This window comes from Chrysemys picta, chromosome 9, assembly GCF_011386835.1.
Source record: "Chrysemys picta bellii isolate R12L10 chromosome 9, ASM1138683v2, whole genome shotgun sequence".
Classification (NCBI taxonomy): domain Eukaryota; kingdom Metazoa; phylum Chordata; order Testudines; family Emydidae; genus Chrysemys; species Chrysemys picta.
The window spans coordinates 1,386,462-1,408,154 of NC_088799.1; the positions used below are offsets into that span (position 1 = coordinate 1,386,462).

General features: G+C 44.8%; 1 protein-coding gene across 7 annotated transcripts in view; it reads left to right on the plus strand.

The window, feature by feature from the left end:
- Positions 1-21,693, plus strand: part of ATP13A3 (ATPase 13A3) — a 115,530-nt gene that overhangs the window by 71,906 nt on the left and 21,931 nt on the right. For 6 of the 7 annotated variants that reach the window (XM_065557481.1, XM_065557485.1, XM_065557483.1 and 3 more), the window contains 9 exons: positions 322-501; positions 7,616-7,773; positions 8,538-8,726; positions 9,911-9,972; positions 10,750-10,900; positions 11,406-11,522; positions 12,589-12,606; positions 12,722-12,875; positions 12,970-13,090. In XM_065557481.1, the coding sequence (XP_065413553.1) occupies positions 322-501; positions 7,616-7,773; positions 8,538-8,726; positions 9,911-9,972; positions 10,750-10,900; positions 11,406-11,522; positions 12,589-12,606; positions 12,722-12,875; positions 12,970-13,090 (1,150 nt within the window). The remainder of the gene's footprint in view (positions 1-321; positions 502-7,615; positions 7,774-8,537; positions 8,727-9,910; positions 9,973-10,749; positions 10,901-11,405; positions 11,523-12,588; positions 12,607-12,721; positions 12,876-12,969; positions 13,091-21,693) is intronic. The other variant, XM_065557484.1, reaches the window with a different exon arrangement.

The following is a 21,693-nucleotide window of genomic DNA, read 5'->3' on the forward strand; positions in this document are numbered from 1 at the left end:
CTTCAGTGCTACAAGCAGCAGCATTTTCATGTTTTGCTAACTGGTGTAGTGATTTAGAGGAGGGAAGACTGGGCGCAAGAGTCTTGGTTTCTGTGGGAGGTCTAGAAGGTTACAGAATGGGATAATGGGAATTAGGACTCCTGGGTTCGTTTCCCAGCTTTACTGCCTGGCTGAGTTAATTTAAGCAGATCACTTTATTTCTCTGTTTTAAAATGGGGATAGCACTCACTATTTTAGAAAGTGCTTTGAGAGCTATGGATGAGAAGTGCTTATTATTTGTATTTGATTTGGATGAACTGAAGAACTTTTTTTCCATTTAAGGTGAAAGTGTTCCTGTAACAAAGACTAATCTCCCAAATCCTGCAGAAGACCCAAAAGCAATGGGAGATGAAATATACAGTCCAGAAGTACATAAGCGACACACTTTGTTCTGTGGGACCAATGTCATTCAAACCCGTTTTTATACTGGAGAACGAGTCAAAGCCATAGTAGTGAGAACAGGTACAAATTCTAATTGTTCTCACTTATTCGCGTACCGTTTGATTTTTATAGTTATGTCTATCTGCTGCTCTCTACCTTTTGTCAGTTAATGTAGTTGTGTTAAACAGATATTCCCCAAAGCATTTAACAAAGTTACTTTTAAAACTTTTATTACAATGGTACTTGATAATGCTCTGCAGGCTATTGATTTTTCAGCACTGACAAATCAATTAACCATTAGAGTCAAGGGATTTAAAACATGCCCAGAAACATTTGCAGTAGCATTAAACTCAGTTTGCAGTGTTTTTGCTCAAGAGTGCATTGTGTCTCTTTCTTTGATTTTTTTTTTTCTTTTTCTTTTGGATACATTTGCCTATGGAGAAAGTCTGTTTCTCATGTTGAAGAAGTAAATTTTATTTAAAAAGCAGTCTCTGCCCAAAAATGGCAGACACCTTGTTGTATATTCACTGTCTTTATTTATAACGCTATACTTAGTCATATTAATAGTCTGGATTACAGAGCTATTAAAGTAGTGAGAAGTATCGTTTTAAAACTCTGCATAGGATTCCCCAGAAGAGCTGTCAGTATGTTGCAAGTCTGTTTCTTAAAAAGAAGCCTACCTACAGACCTATGCTTAAACCATAATTCTAGATAGGAGAGGTAGGTTTAGCTTGAATAAAACATTGTGAGCTTTCTAAAGGAGTTCCCCAGTAAAATCATTAAACCTCTAACAGCTTTTCATAGATGATTTTCATTTTTAATATAGACATGGACTAATCATCTTCTATTCTAATCTTACTGCTGTGTGTTTTTTAAAACATCTAAGTGATTTTTTTCTGTAGTTCTATTTTAATCTTATTTCCTTTTTATTTTATAGTAATTTTTTTTCTAGTGGACATATCCCTGGACTGCTATTAAAAAGCAAAAATTATTTTCAAAGACAAATTCTGATAGAAACACTGCGTATGTTCAGTTTAAATTCTTATTTCCTTTCTGATTCATTTTGTTTTTCACTCTCGTTGATTTTTGAGTTCTCTTGGTAGTGGAGGATTGGAACCCGAGGAATGTCAGTGCAGATATCTTAAATGTAAACATTCTTAAAATTATATATGGTTTTCTTTCTGCATGTAAAATGTGTAGTCTGCAAATAACCTCTGGCAAGGGAGCCCAGTAGTCTCACTTCCTGCTTTGACTTCAAATTAAAGGCAATATGGTCAATTGCCCTTCATCATGCTGAGGTCCACAGACCTCCATAGTTCTGCATGGTCCATAGTTTAAGTATCATGTTAATTCAAGTAAAACCTAGCTTTGAGTTCTTTCAGGAGGGCCTTAATGTGGATATACCAATGTCCAAGCCAAAAGGTCACGGCTCTGTACTATGATGTTACCAGCATGTTGAAGAAAAGGTCACTTTGTACAAATCCCAACATTAAACGCTTCCTTAGGGCAACAACCTTATTCCAGACTCTCAAGGTCATAGACCAAAACCTTGGACCTTCATTCTGCCTCTTATGGAATTATCCAGATTGAACCCCTGCTGGGCAGTATCCTTATTCTTCCTGGCCATTAGGCACCTCCCAAGAGCTACTGTGTCTGCTTTTGAAATTAGGAGCTTTCTCAGATTAGACCCAATATTGTTCTTTTAGTTCTGACAGGTAGTCCTGTCGTAGCACTCATTCCCCGAGTATGTTCAAAAATATTATTTATTTTGAACATCAAAGTTCAGTTCCTAGAAGTGCTGATAGTCTCAGGCTGGAGAAGTCAATTCTCATGTATTGAAATCTGCTATGTGGGCAAATGTCCACAAGTTCATAAATTCACCAAATTTTACATATTGGCCAGCCAGTCTTTAGCCAATGCCATTTTGGGGCAGAATTTTTCTCCATGCGTTAGGGCCCAGGGGTCACGGGTTTCTTTTCTCACCACTGGGTCGCCTCATTGTGGCTGCATCTGGGGAATAGCTGTGACTGGCATGGTGCCCCCTTCTGTCTCTGCGCATGCAGCGGCCCCTCTCATGCTCCAGGAGTTACAGTGCTTCCTCTTTGAGAATTGGGATGCTCTCTCTTCATGGCTTGGCCTTCCGGCCAGGTCACTATGCGTCTTTCCCCCTTCTGCAGTATCAAAAGCTCTCTGTAAGAATTGTCTCAGGCAGTCTTCCAATTCACTGCCCAGACTCTGCCACTTCCCCCATGGCTGTAGGGGAACCCAGGCCCGCCCTCTACTACAGGTTCCAGCTCAGAGACCTTCGAGTCAGCAACCAAAGTCTGCACAGTCCCAAACCTTGCTGCCATTTCCCTGAGTCTTTTCCCACTCACCTCTACCAAGCTTCCTTCTACACCACCTTCCTCGGGGCCAAGATCCCAGGGGTTCTGCTTGTTTTCTCCTTTTTCCTCTCTAAGCCCAGAGAATGATTACAGGCTTCCACGCTGCAGCCTCCTCCTGCCTTTGCTAATTGGCCTTATACCAGCCCCCTCCTGCTCAGCTGGCCTCCATCCTCAGTCAGGGATAGCTTATCAAGCCTAAATGTCCCTCAGGTGTGGCCCCTCAGGTTACTTAACTTACTCTTGGGCCACATGAACCCTTTTTGGGCTAGCATGGGGGGCCCACACTCCATCACACTAGGGGAAGATGGAAATGTATAATGTTCCTTGTTTTGAGTTTCCTTGTTTAAAGAATGGTTCTCCTTCCCACCGTGTAAGCAGATGACTGTGAAAATCCCATTGGAACAGATCTGTGGACAAAGCTTGATGAAGAACAGGAAAATTTTCTGTGCTTACATGAACATTTCCTTTCTTTGAGTAAAAAGGTCCAGAGATTCAATCTGTCCTTGTGACAAATAGGTGATCCAGATTAGAGATGGAAATAGACAAAAAGTTTGGATTTACTTTGTTAGGTGGAATTCCCTGTGTTCCTCCAGTAGGCGAAATTGTTGTGCTTTTTCCTCAAGGTGTAGTTAACAAAATCTGTAATGTAGGAAATTAGAATTGAATTAATCTGCCTGTGAGAGCTGTCTCAACTGGAGGGCGCTTCAGCTGGCAGGGGATTCTCATGCAGCCAGTAACTGACAAGTGTGGGTCTGCCCCCATGCTGAGTGCAGACTGAAGTACCCACATAATGGATCTGTGGACTGTGTTTTGGAAGAAACATTTTCTTAAGGTGGCTGCATAGGGGAGTAAGGGGTTGTAAAGTCCTGTTCTCCTCTGTGGCTTACAGGAATCCCTGCTCTGTGCAGTGGGGAGTGTGGGTTCAAAGGAGACACTGCTTCCCTGCCCGCACGCTTCGGAGGGGAACAGCTGCAGCTGTGGTTCCACACTCCACATGTGCTGTCTGATGTAAAGGGGTGAAATAATTACTGAGTAAGAGGCTGGTGAACATTACGTTACTTTCCCTCTGAGCCAGAAAGAATTGTGACTTCCTAAAATTCCATACTTCTTGCATTGCTCCTGGGACATCAGTTACGCACTGTTCCTTATGCATATTGAGATGTAAAATACCAGTCTCACGCTAAGTATCAGAAGTAATCCGAGGGAGTTATGGTTGCTCTGCATCTTTCAGGATTAGACCCTTAGTATTAACAATTTTGTCTTTGAGTTAGTGGCCACACAGATTTCACCCCAGGTGTACATACGCCCCCTATACCTGAGATCAGATTCCTTTTGAATAGCAGTGTCTGTTGTGGTTACATGTGTGTTTTGTGACCTCTGTAGCTTGGGATACATGGAGTAGAGCAGCCGTATCCATCGCTCAGTTCCTCTTCAATGCTGTGAGATGGAACCCTGCGGTATCCATATCCCTCAACCACAGGACGTATCCTTAGCTTAGTTACTGCCATCATGTGACTCTGCCAAGCCCATAGAATCATAGAATCTCAGGGTTGGAAGAGACCTCAGGAGGTATCTAGTCCAACCCCCTGCTCAAAGCAGGACCAATTCCCAACTAAATCATCCCAGCCAGGGCTTTGTCAAGCCTGACCTTAAAAACTCCTAAGGAAGGAGATTCCACCACCTCCCTAGGTAACCCATTCCAGTGCTTCACCGCCCTCCTAGTGAAAAAGTTTTCCCTAATATCCAACCTAGACCTCCCCCACTGCAACTTGAGACCATTACTCCTTGTTCTGTCATCTGCTATCACTGAGAACAGTCTAGATCCATCCTCTTTGGAACCCCCTTCAGGTAGTTGAAGGCTGTTATCAAGTCCACCCTCACTCTTCTCTTCTGCAGACTAAATAAGCCCCGTTCCCTCAGCCTCTCCTCATAAATCATGTGCCCCAGCCCCCTAATCATTTTTGTTGCCCTCTGCTGGACTCTCTCCAATTTGTCCAAATCCCTTCTGTGAGGGGGAGGGACCAAAACTGGACACAGTACTCCAGGTGTGGCCTCACCAGTGTTGAATAGAGGGGAATAATCACTTCCCTCGATCTGCTGGCAATGCTCCTACTAATACAGCCCAATATGCCTTTGGCCTTCTTGGCAACAAGGGCACACTGTTGACTCATATCCAGCTTCTCGTCCACTGTAATCCCCAGGTCCTTTTCTGCAAAACTGCTGCTTAGCCTGTCGGTCCCTAGTCTGTAGCGGTGCATGGGATTCTTCCGTCCTAAGTGCTGGACTCTGCACTTGTCTTTGTTGAACCTCATCAGATTTCTTTTGGCCCAATCCTCCAATTTGTCTAGGTCACTCTGGACCCTATCCCTACCCTCCTGCGTATCTACCTCTCCCCCCAGCTTAGTGTCACCTGCGAACTTGCTGAGGGTGCAATTAATTCCATCATCCAGATCATTAATAAACAATGAGCATTCCCACTATCTTCTTTCCCTGGAAGACAGTGCATAAGAGCGCTGCTCTGTATGTCTCTCGTTCTCCAAACAGACTCTTAAAAACAGGGAGGTGAGACTTAAGTTGCTCCTGCTTGAAAAGTCCATGGAGTCTCCAACCTCTGCCTCAGAGAAACTCAGCGTGGGTCAGTCTGATCCTGCTTCACCTTCCAGCTTCAGTGCTCCCGCCGCCCATGGAGCCCACACCGCTCCCCTACCACCTCAGTAACTTCTGAGAGAGGGAGGAACGAGCGCAGCTCCAGGGGGGATCTAGGAGCAGGGCTCCCTCACCAGCCCTGAGTAAGAGACTTAAAACTTCTCGTGGGGCCTCATTCACCAAGAGTCGCAGCTTGGAGTCCCATTCTGGTTCCAAAGAGCACGACGGCACTTTTTACCACCAGCGTCACGTTGTGCTAGTGCCATGTTCCCTTGCACCAGCTTCCATGCTGAAACTGCAGCACCCACCACTTCTCCTTCAGGGCCAGTCACAACCTTCACGGTACCGATGGACTTTGCAGCACTGGTTGTCTCAGTGCTGGATATTTCGGCACAGACTGGGTGGTCCCATGAAGGGCTTCGATCTATAGGTGCAGTCCCAGAGTCTTGTTTGGAGTGCTTCAGCGATGTTATGTGCAAGCAACCAGACTTTCTCCCCTAATTCACCGGATCCAGCATGGATTCCTGGACAGCTCCGCTCCACCTTTGGTGGAGGCCTACTCTTTTTCATTGTCCTCCTCAGAGCACAGTGGAGACCCCTCTCCTTCCCACCATACAGGTCTCCATAGGAATCCAGAGATGACTCCATCAGAGGACACAGAAAGAGGACAGGGTTTCTCTTGGGGTTCTCCGTCTTGGTATCCTCCTATCAGCCCTGGCCCTGGGGTTCTCCCTGGGGCATGAACACTATTCTAAGAAGCCATGCCTTTCCACTCTGAGAGCCTCCCCCATTCTTGGGACCTCAGCTTAGTCCTCATTGGATTAATGGGGACCCACCATTTGAATCTATGGCAACCTGCTCTTTGTACCGTCTTTCCATGAAAGGTGTCTTTCTTGTGGCTTGTTACTTGTTACTAAGAGTGTGGGAGAAGTCCAGACCCTCAAGGCAGGTCCTCCGTACACCACACGTCACAAGGATAAGATCATCCCTAGGCCTAACCCAAGTTCCTTCCTAAGGTAGTCTGATTTACATCTCAATCTATCCATCTACCAGTTTTCTTCCCAAACCTCCTTCCATCCTGGGAGAATCAAGGCTTCGAAGGCTAGATGTGGTGAGGGCACTGACCTTTTGTTTAGACAGAACAAAGTCATTCAGAGCCTCACCTAGACTGTTCCTGGCTTTTGCAGAAAGGGTTAGAGGGCAACCTCTTTCCACGCAGGCTATCTAGTAGGTTTTGGACTGTAGTAAGACTTGGTATCAGATAGCAAGCAAGGATCATCTGGGTCACGTTAGAGTCCATTTCACTAGGGCTCAGGGCAGCTTCTGGTGCTTGCCTGGGTAATATACCAATATCTGAAATACGTAGGGCTGCTTACCTGGAGCTGGGTTCATACGTTTACCTCTAATTATGCCTTGGTTCAAGAATCCATATCAGAGGCCAACTTTGGCAGTGTTGTCCTGCTGTGACTTTGAAAATAGGACTCCTTGAAAATAGGACTTCCCATCTCCAGGTTTGAGATAACTGTTGTTAGTCATCTAGAGTGGAATCTCTGTGAGCAGTCGCTTGAAAAAAAGAACAGTTACTTACTCTGCAGTAGCTGTGGTTCTTTGAGATGTGTTGTCCATGCAGATTCCATGGCCCCCCTTCTTCCCCACTGATTCAGAATCCAGTTCCTCTTGGAATTCTCACCGAGGAACTGAGTGGTTATTGAGGCCACCCTGCCGATGATACCTCCAGCTGCGGTGGACGCGAGGGCGGGTGGAGTGCAGGCATGGCTCAAACAGATACGCTGTTTAAAAAGAATCCAATCTCACTTGCCTATTAACCCATGCATGCCTAGAGTGGAGTTTGTGTGGACAATAAATCTTGAAGAACCAGTTACTCTAGGGTAAATAACGGTTCTATGTGCAGGGTTGCAGCTAAAATATAAAGACTATCTGAGTGAAACATTGATCAAACTAAATTTGCTCTTCATCTTTTTAATGATTTGATTCTGGAAGTCAGAATTTGCAGATACAGCATGCAAATAGGTTTAGCACTTACAAAACCTGAGGATCAAAAGACTAGCTCAGGATTTTAGTGTCTCAAAGGCTTTTGGTGCATTGTATGACATTGCCATTGTTTACACTTTTAATCTGATACCTTAAAATCCCTCTCCTTATAGGCTTTAGTACATCAAAAGGACAGCTTGTTCGTTCTATACTGTATCCAAAGCCAACTGACTTCAAACTCTACAGAGATGCCTACATGTTTCTGCTGTTCCTTGTGTTGGTGGCAGGAGTTGGGTTTCTTTACACGGTTGTCAATAGCATACTAAATGAGGTATGGTTACCATCTCTCCATCACCCTACTAATTTATTTTAACTGTAGAAGCTGATCGGTGTTTTGTTAGTAGGGATGGGTGAGCTTGTGCAAGACAACTTTCTGCAAATACTGAGTCTAATTTTTAAATGAAACCTTTATGGCTGCATTTGTTTTCCGTGAATGTTGTAGCAGACAAATTTACTGACAGGAATGTTCAGCAAAAAAGCAAAATTTAAGGGACTATTAGAGGAAAGTGAAATTTGAATTTCTAATCACAAGCTTTTGCACCAGAAAATTGATTCTAGAAGTTACTGTGATCCAAAGAAGAAATAGGATACCATGTTACTTATGTCTAATCAAAACGAATTAGATATTGCATAGGCAGAACATATTACACAGTAATGAGCTACATACCAAGGATCATTCATAGAAATTATTTGGTGAGATTATAGAAAATACAAATTTATCAGATTTGTTGCACATTATTCACTCACCTTTGACTTTTAACTAATGTATGGGGGAAGATACCAGAGGCTTAAATATGTAAAACCTTTTAGCACTAGATTGCTAAAATTGTATTGTGCAAGTAAAGGTTGTGGCAGCATTGTTAACTTTCTGAGCAGAGCAGAAGCTACCTGTGATAATCCAGGAAGAGATGAAAGGAGCGTCACCTCTGAAATCTGTGGCCCAATACTACATTAAACGTAAGGTACTAAGGAGAGACTGGTGAATCCTATAAGCTCTGGATTTTTATTCACTTTGCGTACTCTCTTTAACTCTAGGTTCCTGCTCATATAATAATCATTGAGTCTCTTGACATTATAACCATCACTGTACCACCTGCACTTCCTGCTGCGATGACTGCTGGGATCGTTTATGCACAGAGGCGGTTGAAAAAGATTGGTATCTTCTGCATCAGTCCTCAGAGGATAAATATCTGTGGCCAATTGAATCTCGTGTGTTTTGACAAGGTTAGATACGTTTTAAAACTATTTTGCTGGTTATTGGCTGGAAAGTGTTGTGTGCAGTTTTTAAAAAGTAGCAGTTATAGTAGTGGCTACAATGGCATTCATAATCATGATTTCAGAGCTAACTTGTTAAAATTGAAAAGCTCTATTCCAATAGCTACAGATCCTAAGTGAATTCATTGGTGGTAGATGCTAAACATAGAAATACCCCTAGCAAATAGTTACAAATCTGAGTGGAATGTTCCTCTCAAAGCTCCAGATGCTACTTTGTCAATAGTTCCGAGAAGCATAAGTGTTGTGTGGAGATTGGGTCCAAACTGAAACTGTCTGAAGGCCCCCAAGCTTCAGGAAAATTTGGATTCAGACTTTGTAGCTTGGCCACATTTCTCATTTAACTTTATTTCAAATGAAAGGCCAAGCTCATATGTTTAAGGTTGTTCCTTATGTAGGAATAGGCACAATTAAAAGTCAGAAATAGTGCAAGTAAACACAGCTAGTCTGTCTCTTCCTTTCAGCTAGTACTTAATCCAAACTTCTTTCCCCTCTACATTTTTCTCTTACTCCTTAAACTGTCTGCACAACTGTTTTATTTCTGTTTGGCAGATGTATTCAAAACGGTGTGTTAACTCTGTGTAAATAACTACTGCCACGGCTAACAGTTTAGTTTCAACCCTCCCTCCCCAGTTTGGGCTGTTGCTTCTTTTTCCATCTGGTGTCTTTTTCACTTAGAATTCTATGTAAAAGTTTAAGAATTTCCTCTTCCAAAGAATATAGGCCTTGTGAGCTCACATAATTGAGGGCTGAGGGGCTGTGTATTCCATCCTGTCCCCATGTGCACAGATAGATGTTTTTATTACAGACACTGAGCAGTGAATACATAGCACTGGGCCAGTGACATAGTCATATAATTCTGTTTTACAAAGTGAACGTTTCCACAAAGCCATAGGCAGTTATCTGCAGAATCCGTGAGGAGATGTGTTCTTTTTTTGTTCTGTAAAGATCAGTTAGTAAATATCAAATCTATATTTTGGCTGGAAGTAAAAGTGCAACAGTTACTGCTCAAGTGTAACTTCGCTCATTTTCTGCTAATATTTCTGCTGTATCCACTGGCCCTTTTCAGAGCCCACCTTGGTTCTGAAGGCTTTTCTGTTGACACTGTCTGTTTTATTAATTTGTTTTTGTGGCAGACTGGCACGCTTACTGAAGATGGCTTAGATCTTTGGGGGATCCAAAGAGTGGAAAATGCTCGGTAAGGAGAAATGTGCTGCAATATTTGCATGGGAGAGAAGTTTGGTTTCATTATTTGGTACAGTGTGATTGACATGAGAGCAAACATGTAACTGGCACTCAGACTACGGTGATGAGCAGGATATAAGAACCTGCATAAAGTAGAAAACTGTGATCTTTTGTGTTCCTGAATGTGCACAAAAAAAGTGACTAGAAAGGGGTACATATCAAAATGTGATCAAGACTTGGTGGAAAATCCATGACACTTTGACGCAGCTCTAAAATGTGGGTTAGCTAGCTGAGGTGGGAGGGACCACAATGGAATTATGAACAGCGCACAGAAACCATGCAAAGTAATTTGTGAGCTTGGCCTGTGCACTTGTTTTTGACTTTATCGTCACTGGCTGGTCAAGCGGTTTTATTTGAGTTAGCATGAACTTGATTCAGGCAACCAGTTTTACTTCCTGTGTAGACAGGCCCCATGTGAAGTTACATGTGATCAAACCAGAGGTGGTTGATTATTTACATAGTGAGGATGGGGGTTTCAAAGGAGCCTAAAGGGTGTATATGCCTATATCCCATTGAAATTCAATGGGAGCTGGTCGCCTAGCTCCCTTAGGCTCTACTGTAAGTCCCTGCCTGCAGTCCTAATCCATTCCCTGTGTTGTATGGAAAGGATAAGCTTCAAAAGACTTGTGTAGCCAGTGTTCTGCTAATATAACCCTTTGGAATTTTCTCTTAAATCATTGTAGAGCAAAGCACATCATCACTTCATTGGCTTTACTGTCTTCTGTGTTAGTTTCCTTTTTCCAGAAGAGAGAGCTTGCAATGAGAGCCTGGTGAAGTCTCAGTTTGTTGCTTGCATGGCAACTTGTCATTCACTCACGAAAATTGAAGGAGTGCTTTCTGGGGACCCGCTTGATTTAAAGATGTTTGAAGCCATAGGATGGGTAAGTTCATTAGTTCTTTCAAGGGAATCAGCATTTCTAAGTGCAGTAATGTGAAATGTCACATAGTCATATTATATATGATCTGTTATACGCATCCTCAGATTGCAAGATTTAAATTCCTAGATGGGCTACAGTACTGGAGTGTCACTCTAAAGGGACAGTGTCAACCCAGAAATTCATGTTTTAAAAATACTTATGTCTCATACTAAAACCTAAATTATTGACACTGAAAGAATTCTTAATATCTAATGCACTTTTCTCCAATCTTGGGAGTGTGGGTCAGTTTGTGGCACAGTGTGCACCCTTTTTTAGCTAAAACTTTTGAAGAGACTTTGGTCTATCTGCTCTTTCACTGGTATTTAATATTGTTGATTCTTAATAGAAACCCTGTCGAGAAAGATAGAGCTATTGATGTTGACTACTGGAATTGTTGTTTTCAGAAATATAATTGTCTGATGTAAAGTTAGTTAATGAAAGAAGTGAACTAGGTGTTGTTTTCATTTAGATTCTTGAAGAAGCAACTGAAGAGGAAACAGCTCTTCACAATCGAATAATGCCAACCGTGGTTCGACCTCCAAAACAGCTTCTTCCAGAATCCAAACCTGCCACAAATCAAGAAATGGTACAAAATTTCAAAGCAAATATAAACCTCTGTTCTGCATGCATTTTGTTCTTTAGCTCATTAGAGGAGTTAAGAGTGGATGCATATTTCTCTGTATTGTGGTCCTGCAGATCTAATCCTGAACAGGATCAGGACTGGTCACTACTTCAAAGGGAAAATGTAGGGAGCACTCAGGTTTTGCAGGAGTTGGTGATTGGATAGATGGCACTACTCCTTGACACCAAATTAATGCATCAGTATGATGATGCTCTGATCACTTCTGATCGTTTTAAAGATACGATGATGCTTTTTGAAACAATTAGGTATCCTTACCTGGTAACTAGTTTGCCTCTGTATGCTCCCCATGTAGTAGCTGCAATATTCTCGTCTTACTTCCTGTCCTTAGGTGTTGAGTGGAGTTGGGAGTGCATTGTTAAACTCGTACCATGTTTCACAACAGGGTTCTGCATTTTAATTCGTATAACAGCTCTGAATTTATAGCAATAAGGAATAATACTTAGCAATTCTCTAGCACCTTCAATCCATGAGTCTATAAGAGTCTACGGGGAGGGTCCCAGAACCCAAACTCCAGCCTGAACCTGGAAGTCTGTACAACAATGAAACAGCCGTGCAGTCCGCGCCCTGCGAGCCGGAGTTGGCTGGCATGGGCCAGCCACAGGTTTTCTTTGCTGCATAGACATACCCAAAATGCTTTTCAAACTCTAATGAGTTACACCTCACCACCCTCTGTGAGGGAGGCACAGGGACACACAAAATTCTTATCTATTGATGCCAGGCTCGTGCTTTCACTATTACACCACATTTGGGAAGTGCTTTGGGATCATTTGGGGTGAAAGGCACTATGTAAATGCAAGACATTAATATCAAACTTGTTCAGCCTAATTACAATACAGTGCCATTTAAATTGAAAATCTATCTTGGGGATGCAACTGCCATATCATATTATTCAGATGTATTACTGATCTGATACATATCTGATACTAGCACTGGAAATATAGCTTTGAAATGAAGCGTGGTAATAGATTGTTAGAAACAAAGGTTTTTTTTTTTTTTTTGTCTTTTTTAGGAACTATTTGAGCTCTCGGTAAGTGTGAATATTTTCCCTTTTCCTAAGAAAATGGCTTTAAAAAATAAATAAATAAAGGGGATGGATATGTTCAGCAACTCTCCCTCTTTGTTGTCTCTGATCAATTATACAGGCCAGTTATGAGATTGGAATTGTGCGTCAGTTTCCGTTTTCTTCTGCTTTGCAACGCATGTGTGTAGTAGCAAGAGTGCTAGGGGAGAAGAGAATGGATGCGTTCATGAAAGGTGCCCCAGAGGTGATTGCCAGTTTGTGTAAACAAGAAACAGGTAAAGGAATAACCTGACTTTTCTCATAGAGTTCAGATGTGATATGGGAGGTTTTAATAATTCTGTAATTGGCTTTTTTTTTTTTTTTTTAAAGTTCCTGTTGATTTTGAAACCATTTTGGAAGACTACACTAAGCAGGGCTTCAGAGTTATCGCTCTTGCTCACAGAAAATTGGAATCAAAACTTTCATGGCACAAAGTCCAGAATATTAACAGGTAAGAGGGGCTACTTTTAATTGAGAACTAACATATTTAAGACAATTCATACTAAAACATGCACTATTTACATTCTTTGTACTACTTGAATCGCCTGAAGGCTGCTTATTTTGGTTTTACCTAAATTACATCTCCTTTCTAGCTCTCACCTGCAGTACTGTACAGTGATGTTGGGATCCTGGACATTAGGCAGAGAAGCCTAAGGCAAACAAGTGTCTTCTGGTGATAAAGTGCGTGCTGTGGAACAGCCCTGACCCTACAGTGTACCATAACTGTTGTGTTGCGGTATCTGATACAGATTAACATGACAATCCCCACTTTCTTCGTAAATATAAGTGTATTTATGTAGCAGAAGGTAACGCGTCCATTAAAGACTGGGTGTGGTGTTCCTGACAACAACCAAACATGGAAGACATAATGAGGATTGTGAACCTGATTCTACACACTGTTGCACAAGGTCTGCACCCTGTTTGAGTAAGGGAGTTACAGCAGCTCAGAGCTGGTGTACCAGAGTAGAGAATCAGACTCCATGTTTCAGATGTGGAAGAATCAACAGAAGCAACTGAACATTCACAAAAGAAGCCAGTGTCTTGCATACTTCCATGTTGTTCTGTCACAAAAGTGACAGAAGAAAATACTGAAAGTATTGTAGATCATGTGTCTATTTAGAAACCTCCAGAGCTTTGTGATCATCCTCATTTATTACCTGCCCCTTTCCATGTAAGCTGCCTGGGAAAGTATTTAAAGTTGTGGCTTTGTTTCAAAGACACAAAATTGGCTATAATTCTAATGACTTTCAAAGTATTCCATTAGATGCTCTCTTTGTAAAGCCAAAATTTAGTTTAGGTTCTTCCCTGAGAAATACTTTCTAGACATTGATATTTTTTAAAAAGCTGCTGCTGCTGCTGCTTCGAGTAATGTCCCTGTGGGTGCTACACTTCGGGTGTTCGTGTGCCTTTGGAGTCCTTGATCGGAGTTTTTCCATGAGCAGTGTACGTTTGGCCCACATGTGGTCTATACAGCCATGTGCTGCGCACTGCAAGTATATAGGGCTATCATAGAATATCAGAGTTGGAAGGGACCTCAAGAGGTCATCTAGTCCAACCCCCTGCTCAAAGCAGGACCAATTCCCAGCTAAATCATCCCAGCCAGGGCTTTGTCAAGCCGGGCCTTAAAAACCTCCAAGGAAGGAGACTCCACCACCTCCCTAGGTAACGCATTCCAGTGTTTCACCACCCTCCTAGTGAAATAGTTTTTCCTGATATCCAACCTGGACCTCCCCCACCGCAACTTGAGACCATTGCTCCTTGTTCTGTCATCTGCCACCACTGAGAACAGCCGAGCTCCATCCTCTTTGGAACCCCCCTTCAGGTAGTTGAAGGCTGCTATCAAATCCCCCCTCATTCTTCTCTTCTGGAGACTAAACAATCCCAGTTCTCTCAGCCTCTCCTCATAAGTCATGTGCTCCAGACCCCTAATCATTTTTGTTGCCCTCCGCTGGACTCTTTCCAATTTTTCCACATCCTTCTTGTAGTGTGGGGCCCAAAACTGGACACAGTATTCCAGATGAGGCCTCACCAATGTCGAATAAAGGGGAACGATCACGTTCCTCGATCTGCTGGCAATGCCCCTACTTATACAGCCCAAAATGCCGTTAGCCTTCTTGGCAACAAGAGCACACTGTTGACTCATATCCAGCTTCTCGTCCACTGTGACCCCTAGGTCCTTTTCAGCAGAACTGCTACCTAGCCATTCGGTCCCTAGTCTGTAGCAGTGCATGGGATTCTTCCGTCCTAAGTGCAGGACTCTGCACTTGTCCTTGTTGAACCTCATCAGGTTTTTTTCGGCCCAATCCTCTAATTTGTCTAGGTCCCTCTGTATCCGATCCCTACCCTCTAGTGTATCTACCACGCCTCCTAGTTTAGTGTCATCTGCAAACTTGCTGAGAGTGCAGTCCACACCATCCTCCAGATCATTAATAAAGATATTAAACAAAACCGGCCCCATGACCGACCCTTGGGGCACTCCACTTGAAACCGGCTGCCAACTAGACATGGAGCCATTGATCACTACCCGTTGAGCCCGACGATCTAGCCAGCTTTCTATCCACCTTACAGTCCATTCATCCAGCCCATACTTCTTTAACTTGGTGGCAAGAATACTGTGGGAGACAGTATCAAAAGCTTTGCTAAAGTCAAGAAATAACACATCCACTGCTTTCCCCTCATCCACAGAGCCAGTTATCTCATCATAGAAGGCAATTAGGTTAGTCAGGCACGACTTCCCCTTCGTGAATCCATGCTGACTGTTCCTGATCACTTTCCTTTCCTCTAAATGTTTCATAATTGATTCCTTGAGGACCTGCTCCATAATTTTTCCAGGGACTGAGGTGAGGCTGACTGGCCCGTAGTTCCCCGGATCCTCCTCCTTCCCTTTTTTAAAGATGGGCACTACATTAGCCTTTTTCCAGTCATCTGGGACCTCCCCCGATCGCCATGAGTTTTCAAAAATAATGGCTAATGGCTCTGCAATCTCACCCGCCAACTCCTTTAGCACCCTCGGATGCAGCGCATCCGGCCCCATGGACTTGTGCACGTCCAGTTTTTCTAAATAGTCCCGAACCACTTCTTTCTCCACAGAGGGCTGGTCACCTTCTCCCCATGCTGTACTGCCCAGTGCAGCAATCTGGGAGCTGACCTTGTGCGTGAAGACAGAGGCAAAAAAATCATTGAGTACATTAGCTTTTTCCACATCCTCGGTCACTAGGTTGCCTCCCTCATTCAGTAAGGGGCCCACACTTTCCTTGATTTTCTTCTTGTTGCTAACATACCTGAAGAAACCCTTCTTGTTACTCTTAACATCTCTTGCTAACTGCAACTCCAAGTGTGATTTGGCCTTCCTGATTTCACTCCTGCACGCCTGAGCAATATTTTTATACTCCTCCCTGGTCATTTGTCCAATCTTCCACTTCTTATAAGCCTCTTTTTTGCGTTTAAGATCAGCAAGGATTTCACTGTTTAGCCAAGCTGGTCGCCTGCCATATTTACTATTCTTTCTACACATCGGGATGGTTTGTTCCTGCAATCTCAATAAGGATTCTTTAAAATACAGCCAGCTCTCCTGGACCCCTTTGCCCTTCATGTTATTCTCCCAGGGGATCCTGCCCATCTGTTCCCTGAGGGAGTCAAAGTCTGCTTTTCTGAAGTCTAGGGTCCATATTCTGCTGCTCTCCTTTCTTCCTTGTGTCAGGATCCTGAACTCGACCATCTCATGGTCACTGCCTCCCAGGTTCCCATCCACTTTTGCTTCCCCTACTAGTTCTTCCCTGTTTGTGAGCAGCAGGTCAAGAAAAGCTTTGCCCCTAGTTGGTTCCTCCAGCACTTGCACCAGGAAATTGTCCCCTATGCTTTCCAAAAATTTCCTGGATTGCCTGTGCACCGCTGTATTGCTCTCCCAGCAGATATCAGGGTGATTAAAGTCTCCCATGAGAACCAGGGCCTGCGATCTAGCAACTTCTGCTAGTTGCCAGAAGAAAGCCTCGTCCACCTCATCCCCCTGGTCTGGTGGTCTATAGCAGACTCCAACCACGACATCACCCTTGTTGCTCCCACTTCTCAACTTTATCCAGAGACTCTCAGGTTTTTCTGCAGTATCATACCGGAGCTCTGAGCAGTCATACTCCTCTCTTACATACAACGCAACTCCCCCACCTTTTCTGCCCTGCCTGTCCTTCCTGAACAGTTTATATCCATCCATGACAGTACTCCAGTCATGTGAGTTATCCCACCAAGTCTCTGTTATTCCAATCACATCATAGTTCCCTGACTGTGCCAGGACTTCCAGTTCTCCCTGCTTGTTTCCCAGGCTTCTTGCATTTGTGTATAGGCACTTAAGATAACTCAATAACTCAATGATCGTCCCTCTTTCTCAGCATGAGACAGGAGTCCTCCCCTCTTGCGCTCTCCTGCTTGTGCTTCCTCCCAGGATCCCATTTCCCCACTTACCTCAGGGCTTTGGTCTCCTTCCCCCGGTGAACCTAGTTTAAAGCCCTCCTCACTAGGTTAGCCAGCCTGCTGGCGAAGATGCTCTTCCCTCTCTTCGTTAGGTGGAGCCCGTCTCTGCCTAGCACTCCTTCTTCTTGGAACACCATCCCATGGTCGAAGAATCCAAAGCCTTCTCTCCGACACCACCTGCGTAGCCATTCGTTGACTTCCACGATTCGACGGTCTCTACCCCGGCCTTTTCCTTGCACAGGGAGGATGGACGAGAACACCACTTGCACCTCAAACTCCTTTATCCTTCTTCCCAGAGCCACGTAGTCTGCAGTGATCCGCTCAAGGTCATTCTTGGCAGTATCATTGGTGCCCACGTGGAGAAGCAGGAAGGGGTAGCGATCCGAGGGCTTGATGAGTCTCTGCAGTCTCTCCGTCACATCGTGTATCCTAGCTCCTGGCAAGCAGCAGACCTCTCGGTTTTCCCGGTCAGGGCGGCAGATAGATGACTCAGTCCCCCTGAGGAGGGAGTCCCCGACCACCACCACCCTCCTCCTCCTCTTGGGAGTGGTGGTCGTGGAACCCCCATCCCTAGGACAGTGCATCTTTTGCCTTCCAATCGGTGGAGTCTCCTTCTGCTCCCTTCCCTCAGATGGGCCATCTAGTCCACTCTCCGCATTAGCACCTGTAGAGAGAACATGGAAACGATTGCTCACCTGTATCTCCATTGCTGGTGCATGGACACTCCTCTTTCTTCTTCTGGAGGTCACATGCTGCCAAACCTCCTCACAATCCTTCTGTCCCTGCTGCGCCTGCTCTGAATCTTCAGAACATTGTGGCCGTAGAAGCATCTCCTGACGTCTGTCCAGGAAATCTTCATTTTCCCTTATGCAACGCATAACGCTATGTGGGTGAACTGCCCTCCATTTCTTCTCTACTGCCTCTGCCTGAGACGGGCTCTAGTGTGTCCACTATTGGCATGCCTCAGGGTGTTTTGTTGTTGATGTGTAGTTAGTTTAGTGTTTAGTTAGTGTTAGTTGCTGTTAGTATAGAATTAATTAGATTGTAGTGAGAGTTGTGGGTATTTTCCTCTCCCTTTCCCCCCCTTTTTTGGGGGGGGAACTCATTTGGTCTGGCTGGCATGCCTGGCTTGCCAGGTTTCAAACACTGCCTCTCTCGTTGAGAGGCTGTCCCAGTCAGTGACGGCCACTCTAAGTGTGTCTGTTGCTTGGGAGAGTTCCAGAAGGGTAACATTTGCCTGGCTCTCAAATCCTAGAGCACAGAAGAATTGGGAGACCAAACTGAACCTTCCAATGATGGAATGCTCTCTTCAACCTGCTTCTGAGTATGGTCAGCAGATCCCTGCATACATCTGTTTCCGGACAGACCCAGGGCTCCTTCAACCTTGTCCCAGGTCTCCCACCACAAGAAGGTGGCTCCCAAAAGGCCTCAGTCCCCTGCTAAGTCTGCGGTGTCAATCTTCGACCTCTTGATTCAGTACCGTGGAGATGAATGACTCTTCTTCCGGTACCAGCGGGGCCGGGAGATGCCAGAGCACTTCGGAGAAGCATGGCACTAGCAGGCCCCGGGGTACTGTGTGGAAGGACAGCAAGGCCCAGGGCATATACTCCTCTAGAACAGCACCGTCTACATCAGGCTTATTAATGGTGCCTTCACACTCGGCTCCCTCAGTACCAGCAAAATCACGGTGCCAGACACTTTTGGCCCTGGCGCCTACGTGCTCCAGATCAACAGTACCATCCACCTCAACTGCTGCATCAATCTCCACCCATTTCGCACAGGAGGAAGTCTGCTACTCCCAGGATGTGTCAGTGTTAGGCAAGCTGGTGTCCCCACGGCTTCTGTGTACCGAACAACTCTCGGTACTGAGACCCTGGTGTCTGGATTGCCATTCCTTCCGGGTACCACAGGATTCTCTGCCATTTTCTGTTGGGGGAGCCCCCATTGGAGGACATTGAGGAGGATGAAGGAGACATTCAGTCAGTCTCTCCCTCTCAGTGCGGGGTTCCCTCCACATCGTTACAGGAACCCATACTTCAACAAGGATTCTTCCCTACATCAGGGATGGTGGGATCAGTCCTGGGTACCATCCCCCTGTTATCTGGGCCCCCCAGTGGGCATGCTGGGATCCTTGGGCAGTGCATAAGTAGCAATTTGCCAGACATCTGGGTCCATTGCACTGGGAGATGAGTTACACAGTCTCCACCACCAAACCCCCAACATGAGGAGACCTTTGAAAACAAGAGGCCAGGACAGACAAAGGCTACCCCTCAAACTCCTATTTCGTCTTCATCTCCGGACAGTCCAGTCATGCCTCCATCACCATCGATGGCCAACAATTTTCACCAGTTCCAGGAACTTCTGAAGAAGGCGGCTGACACCCTCCAGTTACCTCTCGAGGAGGGTAAATACTCAGAGCACAAACTCCTGGACATTTTACAGTTGGCAACACCCACCTGGATTGCGCTACCCATTAATGAAGTGCTTCTGTATCCAGTAAAGACTATGTGGCAAACTCCTGCCACCATCCCACCAACTGGTAACAAGCAGATAAGAAATATTATGTCCCACCCCCTGCAGGGACTCAGAATTTTTGTTTTCCCATCCCCCATCTAATTCCCTGGTGGTGGATGTCATAAATGAGCAGGGTAACCAGTATTACTCCAGGTCCAGTCTTTATGATAAAGACCAGAAGAGATTAGACCTTTTTGGCCAAAAGGCCAATTCATCCGGGACCTTCCAATTTCAGATTTCAAACTATGAGTCAGTTTTGAAGTCTTTATTGATCATCTTCCACAGGAGCATAGAGAGCACTTCCAGGCCATCATTAAGGAGGGTCAGTTATTAGCTGGAACCTCTCTCCAAGTATCCTTACATGCCCCAGACACTGCCACCAGAACCATCTCCAAAGCAGTTGTCATGCAACGGGCATTGTGGCTCCAGCTGTCAGGGTCCCCAAGAAAGCTTCAGAAAACTGTTGAGGACCTGCAGTTTGATAGTCAGAAGCTCTTCTTGGGAACTGTGGACAAGTCTCTGCACACACGGAAGGACCACAGGGCCACATTGATGTCTCTTGGTATATATGCTCCTAGGAACAAGAGGAGATTTAGCAGGTCTCAGACGGCACAGAGACTGTGCCGAGCCCAGCTCTCTGGATTTCACAGAATCACGGAACCCTTTAGAAAGAGACAAATTCCAGAGGCAAAGAGCATCCCAACCCCTTCAGTGAGTACCCAGTTATCATTGAAACAACAATTTGAGTTGGTTGAGGATTGACTCCTCCCTTACCTCTAGTTTGCAAGCTGCAAACTTTTGCCATCACTTTTGGACACCGCCTTTCCCATCTCCAACAGGCCTGGCAGCATATTAAAACAGACAAGTGAGTCATGGAGGTTATAACATCAGGCTACATCAGTGGTCCCCAACCTTCAATGTGGCGGGCGCCTGATGATTAGCCGCCGAAATGCTGCCGAGAAGTGGCAATGCCAAGAACCGTTGCTGCCAAAATGCTGCCGAGAAGCCGGCGGCGACACTTCTTGACATTGTTGCTTCTTGGCGGCATTTCGGCGGCTGCTTGTCTGGTGGCTGCGCTCCTCGTCAGTAGGCGGGCGCACATAGATGCCCCAGAGGGAGCTTTGGTGCCCGTAGGCACCACCTTGGGGACCACTGGGCTACATCATCTGCTTCATGTCCCTCGCTCCCTTCCACTCTTCTTCCCCCTCCCTCTTTGGGGACCCCGCTCACAAGACTATACAGAGTCAAGAGGTATACTCGCTCCATCATTTAGGAGCGACAGAACTGGTCCCATCCCCTCACGGGGGGGAAAGGGTTTTACTCAAAGTATTTTCTCATGCCAGAGAAGGACAAAGAGTTGAGACCAATCTTAGAACTAAGATGACTGAACAAATTTGTAAAGTCTCAAAAGTTCAGGATGGTGATTCTGGCAGTTCTAATCCCTTCTCTAGAAGCAGGAGAATTGTTTTTTGGCGCTCAGTCTACAGGACACCCATTTCATACAGAAATACATCTCGCACAGAGGAAACACTATGAGCCAGGATCATTTTCAATATTGAGTACTTCCTTTTGGTCTCTGTTCGGCCCCAAGGATGTTCTCAAAGGGTCTAGCAGGAGTCGCTGCTTACCTTTGGCAAGAAGTAATATGAGTTTTCCCATATCTCGATGACTGGCTACTCAAGGGTTGATCTAAAAAAAAAAAAAAAGGTACTAACTTCCCCAGACAGCCCTCTCTCTCTTCCTAGATTTGGGTCCCCAGCTAAATGTAAAAAAATGCGCAGCCCTATATGCCCTTGTGTGTGGCACGAGATTCTATAGCGCGCATGCGCGGGCTGAATGGACAGAAAATCTCGGATCAAGGACTCCAGAGGTGCACGAGCACCCACAGGGACACGCATCTCAAAGAAATGCAGTTACTGCACAAAACGAGTGACTTCTTTTCCACTTTTATGATTACATTTTTTTCCCCTTAAATAAATAAACTAATTAAAAATTAACAGAAATTATTTCTCAAATTGCTTATGAAGCTGAATCTTTTTATTATTTTTCACAATTAAAAATAAAATCTTTCTCTTT